The sequence below is a fragment of the Uloborus diversus genome, chromosome 7, assembly GCF_026930045.1.
Source record: "Uloborus diversus isolate 005 chromosome 7, Udiv.v.3.1, whole genome shotgun sequence".
NCBI lineage: Eukaryota > Metazoa > Arthropoda > Arachnida > Araneae > Uloboridae > Uloborus > Uloborus diversus.
This window is the reverse complement of record NC_072737.1, coordinates 31,208,179-31,226,652: the sequence shown is the minus strand read 5'-3', so window position 1 is coordinate 31,226,652 and position 18,474 is coordinate 31,208,179. Positions and strand designations below refer to the sequence as shown.

The 18,474-nt window shown below is 32.3% G+C and overlaps 1 protein-coding gene across 1 annotated transcript in view; it reads right to left on the bottom strand.

Annotated features, from left to right (window-relative positions):
• LOC129226368 (brefeldin A-inhibited guanine nucleotide-exchange protein 3-like) overlaps positions 1 to 18,474 on the bottom strand; it is a 129,138-nt gene that overhangs the window by 29,977 nt on the left and 80,687 nt on the right. The window contains exons 29-33 of the mRNA XM_054860972.1: positions 16,071 to 16,250; positions 15,188 to 15,455; positions 13,681 to 13,834; positions 13,167 to 13,299; positions 8,737 to 8,908 (exon numbers count right to left, since the gene is read on the bottom strand). Coding sequence (XP_054716947.1) covers positions 8,737 to 8,908; positions 13,167 to 13,299; positions 13,681 to 13,834; positions 15,188 to 15,455; positions 16,071 to 16,250 — 907 coding nt within the window. The remainder of the gene's footprint in view (positions 1 to 8,736; positions 8,909 to 13,166; positions 13,300 to 13,680; positions 13,835 to 15,187; positions 15,456 to 16,070; positions 16,251 to 18,474) is intronic.

Genomic DNA, 18,474 nt, shown 5'->3' with positions numbered 1-18,474 from the left:
GGTGACTAAATTTAGTGCAAGCGGTCGATCGATATTTTGCGAGGTTCCGAATGTAAAAACAATTTATGGGAATTCTGAATATCAAGAATTGTTAAAGAAATATATTGAGATTACACAACTTAATGTTCTTTCACAAAAGGTAATGAAACATAATACAGTTCATTTCATTCCGACTGAGGGACCCCCTGTTTCAGCTAAAGCGCGTCGGTTACACCCAACGCAACTTCAAATAGCTAAACAGGAATTTGAATATATGCTTGACAAAGGGATTTGTAGACCGTCAAAAAGTAATTGGGCTAGTCCTTTGCATATGGTCCCAAAAGGCGAGTATGACTGGAGACCAACTGGCGATTACAGAGCACTAAATCGTATAACAGTTCAGGACAAATATCCAATTCCTCACATTCAAGATTGTGTTAGCATTTTACACGGGAAGAAAATATTCTCGAAAGTTGACTTAATAAGGGCGTATCACCAGATTCCTGTGAACCCCCCTGATATTCCGAAAACGGCTATAATAACACCTTTTGGGTTATATGAATTTCCGTTTCTAAACTTTGGGTTATGTTCAGCAGCACAAACATTTCAACGCTTTTTGGATGAGGTTTTGAGAGGGTTGAATTTCTGTTTTCCATACCTGGATGACATTTTAATCGCGAGTGAAAATCACCAGCAGCATAAAAAGCATTTAGAAGAAATTTTTAAACGTTTCCTTAACTACGGGATCGTTATAAACGAATCAAAATGTGAATTTGGGAAAGAAACTATAATTTTTTTAGGACATATGATAAACAGTAAGGGGTGTATGCCAGATCCAAAAAAGGTGAAGGCAGTGGTAGAGTTCCCTAAACCCAAAACTATTTCTGAACTTAGACGTTTTTTGGGTATGGTAAACTATTATCATCGCTTTATTCCAGATATCGCCGTGATTTTAGCGCCACTTCATAAGTTTTTAATTAAAGCAAAAAAACGAGATAAGAGGGAAATTCCGTGGGATACTGCTTCAGAAACAAGCTTTGAAAAAATTAAAAGTGCTTTAGCGGAAGCGACTTTGCTTTATCACCCTTCTACTAATGCAGAACTTGCTTTAACAACTGATTGCAGTGATTTTGCGATGGGTGGTGTATTGCATGAATTATCCCCCGAAGGTCCCAAGCCTTTAGGTTTTTTTTCAAAGAAACTATCGGCTACTCAATGTAAATATTCAACTTATGATAGAGAATTGTTGGCAGCATATAGTGCAATTCAGTATTTTCGATACATGTTAGAGGCAAGGAAATTTATTTTGTATGTAGACCACAAACCTCTAACTTTCGCATTTCGGCAGAAACATGAAAAATCCTCCCCCCGAACTATCCGTCAGTTGGATTTCATATCGCAATTTACTACGGATATCAGATATTTACCTGGTAAGGGAAATTTGGTTGCGGACAGCCTATCGCGAATATCGGAGATCACATTTTCATCTCTAGATGATATAGAAATGTGGGAAAAATCACAATCTGAGGATGAAGAACTTCAGGACGTTTTAGAGGGACGAATTAAGTACAGTGGTAAATTAGCTAAAGTTCCTATGCCTGGTACCGATAAATCTCTATATTGTGATACATCAGGAAATTATAATAGATTCTTTGTTCCGCAAATTCTAAGGCGTAAAATTTTTGATACAATGCACGGTTTGTCTCACCCCGGCATACGTGCTACAAAACGTCTTATCGATAGCAAATATGTCTGGCCAAATATAAACAAAGATATAACTGCTTGGTGCAGAGCTTGTGTTCCGTGTCAGCAGACTAAAGTACATTTGCATACTAAATCCCCGTTAGTTCAATTTTTAGTTCCGGATGAGAGATTTTCTCATATTCATTTAGACATAATAGGTCCACTAACACAAGTTCAAAATTTTAAGTATTGCTTGACTATAGTGGATAGATTTACGCGGTGGCCTGAAGTTGTGCCAATTACTGATATAACAGCAGAAACGGTAGCTCGTGCTTTCGTACAATCATGGGTTTCTCGATTTGGTACTCCGCAAAGGATAACATGTGACAGGGGCAGACAGTTTGAATCTGAACTTTTTACGAGTCTATCAAAGATGCTTGGCATAAAATTAGCAAGGACATCGCCGTACAGACCCCAAAGTAACGGTCTGGTGGAAAGATTGCACCGACCATTGAAGCAAGCTTTGATGTGTTACAAATCCGATTGGTTTGAAGCACTTCCATTAGTGCTGTTGGGACTCAGATCTACGTTACGTGAAGACCTTGGCGCGTCCGCGGCACAGCTGACTTATGGGTCAACTCTACGGTTACCTGGACAGTTGTATGAAGAAAAAACTTTATCTAATATGCCTGACTACGTTGCACGTCTTCAAAGACTGATTAGCTCGCTAAGTCCATCTACTCCTATTCGGCATGGTCAGCAACGGATTTATATCCCTAAAGATCTGCAAAACTGTACACATGTTTTTGTGCGCTTAGATGCTGTAAAAAAGTCATTGCAGCCGCCATACGAAGGGCCTTATGAGGTCCTAAAGAGAATGGACAAGAACTTTTTGATTTCGGTGAACGACAAGGAAAAGATCGTTCACATCGATCGCTTAAAACCAGCATTTTTAATTGCTGGAGATTCCAATCCAAGGACTCCTGGAGTTACAACAAGGTTTGGCCGCAAAGTACGTTTTCGTCTCCCAATGGTCTTGTGAGACTGGTGAGGGAGTCTGTGGCAACGGCCTAAACTCAGAGAAACAGCGCATGCAAATCTGGCAAAGTTTATTTAAAAGTCTCCAGCTGAGTTGGCAAGCGCGCGGTATCTGGATTGATGTGTTATGTGTAAATGTTAGATTATTCCGAGATGGAACTGATTAATTTATATTTATTTCTTTTAATGGTAATGTGTTTTGTTGCAATTTACAATAAATGTTCGCTTTTAACAACTGGATTACCCGTCTCTACAAGATTATGATACCAGACTTAATAGGCTTAACATGTATAGCCTGGAGCAAAGGAGAGTCAGAGGGGACATGATTCAGTTATTTAAATTTATCAAAATGAAAGATGTAAATGGATTAAATTTTTGCGGGGAAAGCAGGACAAGGGGTCATTGTTTTAAGCTATTTAAATCTCAGGCTAACTTGGAAATCAGGAAAAACTACTACTTTAGCAGGGTCGTGGGCACTTGGAATAGCTTACCGGAAAAGGCGGTAATGAGCAAGGGAGTGGATAGCTTTAAGAGGGCCATTGATCTTCATTGGGGACTAATTAATTGACTAGGACCAGCCTAGCTGGGCCCAGAGCCTGTTGCTGGTCGTCACATTTGTATTTGTATTTGTAATGTCATCCATAGTGTGTAGGTTAATTTTGATTAATTTAAAACAGCCCTTTATCATATTTACGTCAAAAACACACAGAAGTATAGTAGACCCTCGTTTTACACAGGGGTTATGTTCCATGGAAATGGCGCTTAAATCAAAACCGCAAAAATTGAGACCTAATACTAGTGTTAAAATAGGGGTTTGGTTCCGTAGATAACAAAATACTTCATTCTAATGATGACTAATTGTATAATAAGTTTAATGTGTAATTATATCGATTTCTATGCACAACATGTATAAAGAAAACATAAATTAATTTCGTGTTCTGTTTATAAAGAGGGGCTGGCTATGATAGTCTTTTGGCAGTCATTAAGAATTTTTCTCTGTAATTCTTTGCAGAGCATTACCGCATCCATGATCACTTGCGTCATTTAGATGATAGAATCTTCCTTCACTAACAAATCAGAAAAATCATTTCTATTGTCTAGGAATGGCTCAAAATTTTCAATGTGAACGTTTTTGAAGAGTATTCTTTCATGTTAAAAAATAAATAAATAGATAAATAAAATAAAATATATATTTAATTACCTATTAAAATTAACATAAAATTAGATTAAGTGTTTCTTAATATAAATTAATTTTTCAGTATCTTAACTGTAGTCAACATGTGATTGGTCCATTGATATTTAAATTAGCTTCTGGCTGTTGACCAATCACGTGTTGGCACACATGTAACTGCATTTCCAACTGTTGGTTTTCAGCAACATATTTTGTTTTTCACCATGTATTCAGTTGCCTTTTATCTTGCAAGAAGCAAGTGGTGTTCATGTTAAATAAAAGATTTTTACAGAAAGGTTTCTACTCTGATTTGAAACAGATAAGTATCTTTGAATTTTTATAACAGGTTATGGGCCCAGTCCTATCTTCAACTGAACTTAAACTTTTTGAAATTTTGGACTTGAACTTAGATATTTTTGAATTTAAACTTCAACTTTGAATTTGAACTTGAATGTGCTTAAAAGCAAACTTAGTTATTTTAGAAATTGACTTTGACATTTTGAAAATTGAACTTAAGTTTTTTTGGAGGCTTACTTTGAAATTGCAGAATTAAGACTTAGCTGTTTTTATGCATTTACTTATACTTACCTAGTTGAAACTTAAGAATATATTATTGAAGTATGGCAGCTAATAAACTTTATTCATCTACATTATCATTCCCCAAACTAAATGCTGATAATTGGAGGCAATGGAAATTCAATATGGAAATGTTATTGTGTCATCAAGGTTTATATTTGGTTTTATAGATGGTACCGAAAAAGATTTGGATGACAAAGCTGATGACAAATCTCTTTTAGAGTTTAATAAACGAAAGCAAAGGGCAATATCTATAATTGCATTGGGCATTGAATTAGAACAGCAAACATTAGTTATTGGGATAAAAGACCCTAAGGACATTTGGGAAACATTGAAAAATACGTATGAGCCGATTTCAAGGGCAAGGATAGCTACCCTCAGAACAGAATTTTTACAGATTAAGTAACAACCACCTGAGTTGATGGCAGTCTACCTCGGAAGACTAAAGCAAGCAAAAGATAGATTAGAATCAGCTGGGAAATTAGTTGATGAAGCAGAATACGCTTATCAGATGTTGATACAGCTTTCTTCAGAATATGGGATGGTTGTTCAGCAACTATATCAACTCAGCGATGTAGATTTTAAATCAGATACAGTGCGCAAAACATTGTTGTCTGAATACGACAGATTAAAATGCGAATGTCATACTCAAAATAATCCTAATGTTATGGTAGTTAAAGGTTAAAGAACCTCAGATGAAAGTGTTAGGCCTAAATATCGAAACAAACCACAATCATTTGACAGGAAGAAGATTCCAAAATGTTTTAAATGTGGCAAAATGGGTCATATTTCCCCAAATTGTTATTCTCGGAAAAATGTCGACTTGGTCAATAAGAATTTTAACCCCAAATCGGACTCTTTTTATGCTAGCATTCAAGTTAACACGTGATGCAGAGACTGGGAGCAATATAAAATTTGTCATAGATTCGGGAGCGTCCCATCACTTTATCTCTTTCAAGTCGCTTTTTAGAAAATTTTACACCTTTAAGAATGACAGTGGGTTCTGTTAGTGAAAAATGGGAAGCGTATGGTTACGGTACAATTAGGTTAACCTTCATCTGTTATGGGGAGAAAAAGAATTTAACATTGAAGAAAGTGTTTTGGGGACCATCCCTCAAAAGAAACTTAATATCTGGATGTCAGATAGACTTACATAAATATTGGATAAAAATCAGGAAGGGTAAATGCGAAGTTTACACTCCAAAAAATAAAATACTTGCAGTGGCTTACCTTAAGAACAACTTATATATTTTAAATGCCAGTGTTTGTTCAAGAGATATTTCTACTGGTATGAATGCTGTAGTGGCTGAAAATAGTAATCCACAAAATAGTAATAATATTATGACATGGCACAAGCGATTTGGGCATCAAAATTTGAACTCTTTGAAACTCATGAAGAAACAGGAGTTAGTGTATGGTCTCGAAAAATTAGAAGGTAATACTGAACAATGTGATACTTGTGTTAGAGCCAAAATGACTCGAGCTAGTTTTCCTGTGATTAAAGATAGAGCTTCGAGGGATGTATTGGAATTGCTTCATATGGATCTTCGGAGTAGTAACTCGGGTTCTTCTTTTGGTGGAGCTAATTATTTATTGACGATTATAGATGATTATTCCAGATATGCATTTGTTTTTCCTTTAAAGAAGTAATCTATGTATTATTGAACCTTCATCCTTTGAAGAAGCTGTTTCAGTTCCAGAAGCCAAGGAATGGAGAAAGGCCATGAATGAGAAGATTGAGACTCTAAAGCAAAGAGATGTGTTTTCTATTGTGAAACGACCATCTAATAAGAAAGTACTGGGTCTATAAGTTGAAAAAGGATGCCATGGGTCATATACAGAGATTCTGTGCCAGGCTGGTTGCGCAGGGTTATAGACAGACTTTTGGCATTGATTATTTTCAGACTTTTTCGCCAGTTGTTAGTTATGTACTAATTATTTTATTTATGGTAATACTAGTTGTATGTAAAAGTTGGGTACATAAACATGTTGACATAAAATGTGCATATTTGTATGCAAATCTCAAAGAAGAGATATTTATGGAAATTCCTCAGGGTTTTGATGATCCCAAAATTTATAGGGAAACTGATGTAATGAGATTAAAAAGAGCTCTTTATGGTTTACACCAAGCTGGGAGAGAATGGTTTAACGAATTAGATAAATCTTTAACCGAAATGGAGTTTAATAAAATTTTGAGATGTAATTGTATATATACTTACAATAAGAGTACTATTATGTTAGTGTATGTAGATGATTTAGTAATTTTTTCTAAAACAAACAAAGATATGGAACAAGTTCTAACTTTAATTCAATCAAAATTTGATACAAAAGATTTGGGTCCTTTAAGGAAAGTACTTGGTTTAGAATTTGAATTTGTAAATAATAGGTGGTATTTACACCAAAGGAGTTACATTGATAAATTAAAACAAGAGTTTAATTTTATTAATTTTGTTAAATGTAATTTGCCTATGCCTCAAGGTATTGTTGTGAAGGCAGACTCTAATGAATCCTCAGTATAAGGAAAGTTTCCTTATAGAAATTTAGTTGGTTCATTATTGTTTTTAGCAAGTAGATCAAGACCAGATATTTTATTTGCAATTAATTTTTTATCGCAATTTTATTCAAACCCTACATTGGTACATTGAAAATTGTTATGTCAGGTTTTTAGTTATGTTCTTTCAACTAGAGATTTAAGAATAAATTTAAACCCTAAAGGTGTAGAAAATTTATATGCTTACTCTGATGCTTCTTGGGCATCAGATAGGGATGACAGAAAACCGGTAAGTGGTTTCATTATTTTTTTCAAAAGTATACCTATTGTTTGGAGAACAGTTAAACAGAAGTGTATTGCTTTATCTAGTATGGAATCAGAATATATAGCAATATCGGAAACAGTAAAAGAACTGTTATGGTTAAATGATATTTTAAAAGAGTGTTATGAATTGAATATTAATGTATCTACTCCAACTTTACTTACTGATGCCCAAGCAGCAACATTTTATTGTAGAAATTATGTTGAAAACATTCGAACTAAGCATACTGATATTTGTTATCATTATGTTAAGAATTTATTACACGAAGAAAAATTTGAACTGTTAAATATATCTGGAAAGCAAAATATTGCTGATATGTTTACAAAGAATTTGTCAAAAGAAAAATTAAGAAAATTTTGCAGTTATATTTTTCAGTCATGAAAGAATGGGGGGAAGATGTGGAGTATTCTTTCATGTTAAAAAATAAATAAATAGATAAATAAAATAAAATATATATTTAATTACCTATTAAAATTAACATAAAATTAGATTAAGTATTTCTTAATATAAATTAATTTTTCAGTATCTTAACTGTAGCCAACATGTGATTGGTCCAATGATATTTAAATTCACTTCTGGCTGTTGACCAATCAGGTGTTGGCACACATGTAACTGCACATGTAACTGCATGTACACATGTAACTGCATTTCCAACTGTTTGTTTTCAGCAACATGTTTTGTTTTTCACCATGTATTCAGTTGCCTTTTATCTTGCAAGAAGCAAGTGGTGTTCATGTAAAATAAAAGATTTTTATAGAAAGGTTTCTACGTTGATTTGAAACAGATAAGTAACTTTGAATTTTTATAAGTTTTTAGCATCGGTATCCTTGTTGGTTTTGCCGTCCTTTGTCACTCCTGAAAGCGCTTCTTACAGTGAGTTCTGAACTGTGTGAGTTTAATAACTTTACTTCTGGAAAGATCTCTGGAACCAATCGCATAAAATGTCTCCAGTGGCCAAAGCTCGATTATTAGAACGCCAAAATGCAGTTGATTATGCATAATCTGCAATCTTTAGGAGTTTGGATTTTGAAAGAGGGGAAAATTTTATCTGTTTACATTGCTGCATCCGCTTAAAATCAAAACTCATCTGCGTAAAATAAAATAAAGGTGTAAAATCGTAAACTGCGTATAATCGAAACCACGTAAAATAAAATTGCGAAAAACGAGGGTCTACCATATAACAAAAAATTATTTAAGTGTACTTGTGCAGATACGAAAATAATTTAAGGACTTGTGATTATCTTGCTGCAGGTTAACATTTTCAAAATTTTTGTGAACAATGACTTCTTTCAGCAACATGTCTTTGAATTACTCACACCTTCAAAAAGTGAAGTTTGCGTGTTATAAAATGTTGTGGTTTAACGTTTACCTCGTCTCCTCAGTTTAATTTAATGAAATTAAATATCCCTGTTCAGCACAATAAAGAGAAAAAAATGCAATTAATATTTTTAAAATATATTAGCGATGTACTTTTACCTGGAACTTCTTTTAGGTTTCTAAACATATTAAATAAGGATTCCATTGTATGGGATTGATATTGTTTTGGACATGTAGCTAAAGATCCTGCCAGTCCTTCAAGGAGCAGAAACCATACATGAATAATTCCTGTGTGTTTTTCCAGACTTTGTAATGAAACTGAGGACTCACTCTTTTTCAAAATCTCAGTTACCTGTACATAAACAGAACATAATTTGAATTTGTAAAAACAAAAATCAGTAAAAAATGAATACAATTTTAATTTTTATATGGGACAAGATCTGTTTTCTCCTTAGAAATTTTCCATTAGGGTTAATTTGAATGAAAATTTTCTATTTGAAAGGCAAAAATTTGGAACGCAGTTATAAACTTCAAACAGATAACATTTGAGGGGGAAAATGGTAATTTTAAGAAATTTTGCTGAGCTTCTGCAAAATGTTAAAGTAAAGCAAGAAAAATCATTACTTAATTACATACGATCAGCAAAAAATCATCACCTTATTCATTGATGCTACAAAACGATATGTGATCAGAACAATAATATGATAACATGATACTAAAATACCTCGATTAACCTTGCATTAAAAAAGCTTTTCTTTTTTTTTTTCTTTCTTTTTTTTTTTTTTAAAAAGGAGCTTAGATTCATAATCATAGGGTAGAATTCTTTATGCAATAAACTTAGAAAGCAGTAATGTTTGTGACACTTTTTGATAAACAACCTTCTACAAACTTTATTTCACAAGGATGTGTATAAATCAATAAATAAATAGAATAGTTTGTTCAGCTGAAACAAAGAAATAACCTATAGTTTTGGAACACACATAAAAGATATAGCATAAATTAATACAAAACTTAGTAACTTTGCATCTTCAATTATAGAAGAGTATCAGGTTTATCATTAGCTCAAACATCAGTGCATGCTTTAATTACAAAATTAAAATATAAATATAAAATGCATGCATTGCCAATATTGAATTACTGTCGGCCCTGCTTAGACGAATTTCGTCGGTTCCAAGAAAGATTATTCAATTAAGCAGGGTATTTGATAAAGCGGGGAAATTTTCTTTACCTTTACTGGTTGACAAATTTTGTCTTGAAACGTAATAATAAATCATCATCAATGTAATTGAAATAATTAATATTTTTGATTAAAAGTGTTTTAAATAAATTAAGTAATCAACAAAATAATAATCGATAAAAATCGTCCTCAGATATTAAGTGTAAAAACTACCCATCTAAAATGAACGGGAAATTCCGTTGCAACGTCCCCAATATGAAAAAGAATAAAACAATTGAAAGGATATCGTTTTAAAAAAATGATAAAGGTAAAACAGTTCCCTGAATAAGCGTAAACCACTCCCCCCCCCCCTTCCCGACATAAAATGAACATTTTTCAACTAACATGACTAAACACTCTTTAAGAACCAAAAACAATTCTTTGCAATTTGAAAATTTTTTTCTATAAATAAACAAAAAATACCATAAATTACATTAACAGTAGCTTTTAAAATGCAAACAAATAATCCCGCAACTCTATTGTTTGTGGCCAAAGTTGCCAACCCACCACGTTACTGTAATCCAGCCGATCAGTGAGCGAAGCGAACTCCGGCCGATTAGCGGTCAGATCTTTTGAACGAAAACTTTTAAATCCCGCTCTCTCTCTGAGCATTTGTCTCACTTACCATCTTTCCTTGCATACTTGAATGACCTTCATATATTGCCTAATTTGATCTTTTCGCCAAAGATAAAAATCTTCCACTGCACTGATCTTTTGTTGTAATTTATCTTGACTAAAATAAAATTAGTTTCGTCTTTAAATTCCACCATCTTTTAATTTAATAATGTACTGATTAGTTTGTTAATCCTTGCCATTGGTGCCAAAACTCAGATGGAATTGAGCCGAGAAACAAATGTTGCTAGATACGATACTTTCTGATCATTCGGTTAGTGAAAGAAACCTGATTTCTTCCGGTACTTAACTTTAAAATATTATATCACGGGACTAAAGTCGTCTTTTTCAAGAAATGAAGGCTTCTCTCTCTCTCTCTCTCTCTATGTATTATCTATTCTCAATTGACATGCCACAGTAGGAAATTTCATTACAAAAAGCAGAGTTGGCTTTCTTATTGTCCTTTGGCAACGGGTTAAATATTTATTTCAATTCTCGTTTAACAATAGATTAAAATAAATATTAATCATTTGGGAGATATCACCATCCAATGTTTTAATTAATTAATTAACAAAAACATTTCCGATTCAATCCATTGCGCTTCAAAACCATGCTTGCCACAACTTAATTACACACAAAAAATTTGATCAAAATCTGTCCAGCCATTTAAAACCCTTATGGTGACAAACATCCGCACAGAAGATTTTTATATATTAAGATTACAAAGTCCTACATATGAAAACTATAAATATGTAACTTACAACTTGATAAATTAAATCTTTGTTTTGGCATCTTTTTTTCAGTTCATAGTTTTTTAATTCGCCCATAATAGTGAATTCCTTGCTCAAGGTATTTTGAGAATACTTTTCTAATGTCTTTTTTCCTCTCCTCAAGTAACATGTTTTATATAATTAATATTTATCAATTTCTTGTCATCCACAATGCTTATTATTTATAATAATAATATGTTGTGTTATTTATTTTAACTATCGACTGCTTGTAGTTAATGGAAGAAATTAGATAGAATATCGGAAATGCTTTGATAGAATGTGAATGTTGTTTTTCCCGCCCGTTGTTGCCGAAAAGTACTATTTTACATTATTGCTTCAATAATTATTCTCATCTAATTTATTTTTAGCATATTCAAAGTTTTTCTCAGGAAAAATATATGGGAAAGCTGATCGCTATTATTTGATTATCCGGGGAAAGTATTCGATTAAGCAGGGATCTCTAACATTTTGCCTATGAGGAAACATTTGGTTCTGAGAGGTTTTATTCATATAAGCGGGGCATTCGTTTATCCGTTAACCCATTAAGCAGGGCTGACAGTAATTGGTACACAGTTTCAAATATTATACCTTGATTACTGGTTTAAGCTTAAATTTCATCAAATTTGTAATTACAGAAACAAATCAGCAATTAATTAAACAAAAAATTTCCTGATAATTTTATACATGTTAAGAAGGTGTATTGAATGCTTGCATGAGGATCCACCATGAATCACATGATGAAAGCACCTTATCAAAGTCTTACGTTGCAGCACAGGATTGAAGAAAGATGTAGAGGAAAGACTCACATTCGAATGACTCCAAAATAATAAAGATTGAAATTGAAAAAAAAAAGGGAAAAAAGAAAAAAATAAGGAGATAATGAATTTTAAAAGCCAATCATAGGTTCTATTTTTGTGCCAATTGTACAGTAGTGAAGGGAAAAAATGTATTAATAAAAATTTAGAGCAAAAACTGGATGCAACTAATCAACTGCAAAAAGGGACTCATATTGTAGGTTTTTAAAATGGGGATTTGTGACAAAACAGGCTATCTTTTTCAGAAAGCACTACAGTCGGACCTCCATATATCGAAGTAGCAAATTGCCGGAAAAAAATTTGATGTATAGAAATTTTGATATATAGAAACTATCTTACTTTATCATAAAAATCTACTAAAACATTAAAATTAAAGCTAATTCTCGTGCATGAAACCTAATTTCTAATTTATACGAGCATCGGATTAAACGAAAGTTAATAACTGAAAAATTAACAGAAATTACATTTTTGTGCCTGCATACAACTTCATTTTTTGGCAGTTCAACTTGATTCGCAACATGAGGGGATTTTCGTTTTGACAATGTAATCGAGATAAAAGTAAAAAATAAATCTACTTAACTTGAATGATTTTTACTGAAGCTAAAAAGACTAGGAATGATAATGAACAGACAAAAAGGATAACTTGAAACTGATTTTACAATGTAACTGGTTACAACTAAGATTTGAAATGAACTTGAGGGAATTTAAGAACTCCAGAATGGAACAACGACCTATCTACACACCCCTCAAACCCAGATTTCTTATGAGTTTCTTAGCAACCTTTAGTGAACATAATTTTCTCCCCTAACCTTCATCTTTCTTGAGACAAATAGTCTAAAGTGAAAAAAAAAATCTAGGAATGTCTAGAAAAAAAATTCGATATATAAAGATTTTTTCGAAAAATAGAAACAATTTTTCCATGTAATGAACATTGAAATTTGCTGGGATTTCGATATATAGAAAATTTCAATATGTGGAAGTTCAATATATGGAGGCTCGACTGTATTTAAATGCACTAAAAACACTTTCCTGTAAACTCCAGAACAATACACAGTGCCTACAATTTTCATTGCATAATTATGACTTAATTTGTTTTTCAACACTCAACATCTTGCTTCAGGTGTATTTTCAATCATATTTAGTAAATGGAATAACAAAATGAAAATGCATATGTACTTCTTTGAGCTCCATAGGATCTTCGTTAAAATTTCCAGAAGCATCAGACATATCTTCTGGATCTTTAAAGTATATTATTTCCATTTCAGGAATAGTAGGATCCACAAGATTCGGCTCAGAATGCAATTGTATCCTTAAAACAAAGCAAAAAAAAAAAAAAACAATACATCAAACAATAAAGCATTACTTTATTTAACATTATCTTTTCTCAATTATAAAATTTAAACCACACTTATTTTAGCATGTTTTTAAATTTTAATCTCCTATGATCTAAATTCCGCACATTTTTACTATAAATTTGCTCAATTGAACATTTTAAGTTTTTTCTTCCTATGGAGCAAAACCAAAATGTAATAAGATGAACCAAAAAAAAAAAGTTATCCCATGCTAACCTCTAACTGTTTTTGCAATAAAGTTGACTGCATTAAATTTAAATGTACAGCCTTTTAAATAGTAAAAAAAAAAAAAAAATTTTAAAGCTCACTAGAGCATACATAAAAAAAAATTATACTACCTGTTAGCTGAATTAAAAACTGGACAAGTAGGTATTGTGTACATGGAAGACAGTATTGCAGAGCATTTTTCCAAATATTTTAAGGCAGCTAAACACATATCAAGAGGAACATTGTGCGTATTACAATCAACCTCAGACGTATCTTGCAACTCTGCTAAAAGAGGAAATAAAGACATGTTAAAATCTCATATATGAATGACATTCTAAATATGCCTAACCTCAAACAGTTACACATTAAAAGATTAGTACAAATGAATTTAACTATAATCACAGTTGAGACAGATGTGTGGGTGTGTGCGCGTACAGTTTACAATATCTTGCTCAAGTAGGGTTCACAAGAGGGGAAAGAGTTTGTTGATGGTTCTTACCATGGGCGCCCATATGCAAAATTTTAAGGGGGGCTCAGATTTTCCTCATGGTTTAGCAGGATATTTTCCTTATGGAAACCGATTTCAGTACAGATTAGAGTTATTAAAAAATTTGACATTTTTCATGGCTGGAGAAGAAATGTTTTTACATTTTTGCAAAGAAAAAAGTACTAAAAGCAAGGATGTTCTAATTTCTAGGGGGGGGGGGGGTTGAGCATCCACTTAAGGGGTTACCATCCCTATATGGGCGCCCTTGGTTCTTACCTTAATCAAAATTTTATGTGTATTTTTTTTTTATTAAAGTGGGGCAGTTTGCATTTATTTACTTATTTTTTTGGTCTTTTTTAAAATTTGGTTTATTGCTTGAACATTTTCGATAAATATTTAATTCAACAAAATATTTGCATATCATGTAGCATGATATAGAGAAGATATTCATTGAACATAGCACAGAGAGAGCATGTTTCAATTGCTTGTTAGAACACAGGTGCATTGTATTTTTTTGGCGATAAACAAATTTTTTACAGAAAAAAATAACATTATCTCTTAATTTACGTTACATACGAAAGATTCTTTTTTTTTAAATCAATTATTTACTAAATGGTGAGCTAGTGAACTGGGCTGTCTGGTATATTGCATGTAAAGTATTTGTTCTAAAAGATGCATCTATGTCGCTCAAAAAAAAAAATCTAAAAAGTGATCTTCCGCAGAAGGCGTTTTGGTGCATGTTTGGGATGAAATGGGTTTAAAATATTTTTTGTTTGACCCAACTAGGAGTCGAAGATAAATTCAAAGTTTAAAAGATGTTTGAATGGTCAGATGACAACATTCGCCTCCTTCCGTGGTCTCCATGCTCTCCTGACCATACTCCATGTGATTTTTTTTAAGGGTTTATATCAATGATTGTGTGTTCTTCCCCCTTATGCTAGGTGATTTACAAGATTTATGCCAAATGATCACAAACACATTTGCTACCAGTGTTGGTGACATGTTACAGTGAGTGAGACAAGAATTAAAACTTTAATCTTGATATCAACAGCATCACAAAAGTTTCACATATTGAACATTTGTGGAAAGAAAAAAAATGTGTGCCGTAAAGCAACTAATAATTTGACATAACATTTAAAAAACAAAATTACCAGGTCCTTTTACATGCTTTAGCAAGCACAGAAGACAGTCAACAGCAGCATAAGCAAACACAAACACGTTATCTGTTCGAAGAAATGCTTCAAAAACATCCAATACAACTCTCAGGTGGTGAATGTGCTCTTTTTCAATGCCTGATTCATTGATATCAGCTGAAATACTAGGAATTCTAACAGCTCGCAAAGCTCCAAACAAAGGTCTCCATCCAGAACGTATTTCAGTGCAACAACCTTCTACAAATTCACATATAGAACTGACAATCTAAAAATGAAAAATCAGAAATATCAGAGAAAACTTTTAGCCGACAAAGAATAATATAATGTAAATGTTGTAAGAAAATTCTTATTTATTCATTAAATCTCTGTCTATGCATCTCATCAGTAATTGTTCTACTGCTCTATTTATCATAAATAGAGACTAAAAATTTAATAAATAAAAAATTGCACAAGAAAACGAAAACAAAATTACATAATTCTAATTCATGCAAGGTTCTCATCATTTATTTATTAATTACTATTGATACTCATTTTATTTTATTATTTTTATCTTATTCATTTTTGCTAAATTCTTTTAAAAGTTTGTTTCATTGCAATAAGTGCCAAAGCTAAGATTAGTCAGATGAAGATTCTCAACCACAGCAAATAAGTACAGTTTAAAGAGAAACACAAATTTCTCAACAAACATAAAAGTAAAAATGTATTATGTTATGTTTTAGTTACAAAGATCAAACTATGTGTTACAGAAGAATTTTTTTTTAAAGTAATAATTATACTTTGATTAACATAATAAATAATAACATTAATAATATTCTTAATATGCTAAATAATTATATTGAACATTTACTCAAGATGGCTCTGTTCAAATGTTGGAACTTACCTGCTCTTGAATGTCAGTATCACATAGCTCTAGACACAATAAATTTTCAAATGGTTTGAAGAGTGCTTCGTTAAAATGAAAATGAGGAAGTTCAGAATTTGAAGACAGAAGAGCGCTCACAATATCATGAATAGTTGTAACTCCTTTCTTTGATATCATGCTATCCTTGTGGCAAGCTGCCTTTGGGAAAACAATCAAATGTAAATTTTTAGTAGCAGTAAATAAAAATGCAATGCAATGAAAAACCTAAGAAAAAAGCTTCTGCTTTGATAAAATGACACTATACAAGATTAGAAATTTATATGAGGTGGAGAGAAACAAAGGGATGTAAGTGGACATTTTCAAGTTTTGAGTAAAACATGTTTAAAGATAAGGTCCTTGGTAGGCTTTCACTGAAACATTTTTCAAAATCATGCTGTATAACAGGATCTACCAGGGCTACTAGTACTATGTCTTGCCCCAAAAAGAAAGGTTCACCTACCATTTGTACTGGTTATCTCTAAATTTTTCATTTTGCCACTTACATCCCTTTGCTTCTTGCTGTTTCATATGGGCCATTCTTCAAAAAGTGTAACTTTACTGTCACACACATTTTGCAGCAAAATCATTAAGGAACATTATTAATCATTTAATAATGTTTTTTAATTTCATCAAACATAAATATATTTCAACCTGCCAACCATTTTTTAATAATACTTTTTATTTTAATATATTTTTGATTCCCAACATGTAAATTCTCACCTCCGTGGAATGTCACACACCTGGTGTGACTTTTTATGTTGCTTAAACCCTTGTTTAATTAAAAGTATATATATATTTATTTATTATTTCTCTCAGAAGGTTCACAAATATTAATTGTTTAAGTATATTTAACTTTTTAATAATGTGTTTTAGTTCATTTTAGTAGGAAAAGGAATTACGTCACACAATAAATTCTCATCTCCGTTACCCAAACACAAAATGCCATTTCTCATTAACAGGTGGCAGTAATGACATCACATTTTATTTCCTATGATACAAGGGAGCCATCTTGTTTGTTTTCAGCCAAACTTTTTAAAACTGTCAATACTTCACTCAATATTAATGAAGACTTTTTTCTCAAACTTTTTAAATTTTGCATTCAAAAATGGCAATTCTTGCTTTCAACAAATTAATGGTATTGCTATGGTTGCTAACTTTAGTTCTACCCTAGCTAACCTTTTTCTTTTGTTCTATGAAAGAAAATTTTCTATTAATAATCCTAGTACTACACCTTTTTGTTGCAGATATATTGATGATTTATTATGTATCAACTACTCCAACTTTTCTAAACTCGACAAAAATATTTATCATAACTCCCTCACATTAAAAAAGATTAGTTCTAATAGTAAAATTTTTAACTTCCTTGACATTAAAATTGATATTGACTTTAACTGTGAAACCACTATTTATGATAAAAGAGGTGAATTTTCAATTCAAAGTTAACTGTCTGCAAAGTTTCTCTTCTTGCCTCAGTAAAAAAGTTTTTATTGGCATCATTGTTTCACAAGCCATCAGGATCTGCAACACGGTTACAGCATTCAACCAAGAAATTAATCTACTTAAAAATAAACTACTTGAAAACCATTCCCCAAATAATCTCGTAAATAGTATTTTCTCTAGTATTGCCTTTAACCAACACTTCGCTTCACTGTAACCATCTTACTTGTCACATGTCTGATTTTTTCTAGAGTAAACCAATTGTTTGGACTCCAGCTTATGATGTTTTTGTGAATTAAGTTTTTCGGTAGACCTGGAATGTCTTTGGAACTGTTTTTATGGATGACACACTTATTTATTTGGTTGTCATACTTATGGGCTTAATTTTGTTTTTATTTTTGTAGACTGGCACAAAAATGACCCCGATGGACGCGGATTTTACTTTTACACCCGGACATATAGGTAAGACTTGATTTTTGCTGGCGGTACTGTGGAGGGACATTATTGATAGCCTTGGCTTCTAATGTCCGAGACGAAATCCCAGTGCTTAGTTTTAGGTCCTAATTCCAAAAATCTACATTCATTTCTCACATGTGGTGCTTTTGCCCAATGTATTCATGAATGGTGACTTTTTCGGAATTGGACATCCTATTCTTAGTTCTAGTATTAAAATTTTTGGTCTTTCGACCATAGGATGAAGTTTCCACTGCTGAAGAGTACTGGCTTCATCTGTCATTTATTTGTGTTGTAACCTTGTCTGTTTATTGTTCTATTGATGTTTACATATATATATATATATATATATATATATATATATATCAGGGGCGCAACCAAAAAATATTTTTTGGGGGGGCACAATTTTTTTTTCACAACACTCTATCAGCGTTCTCTCTTTCCTTACATCAATATATATTTATTATTATTATTAATATTATTTAGTAAAATT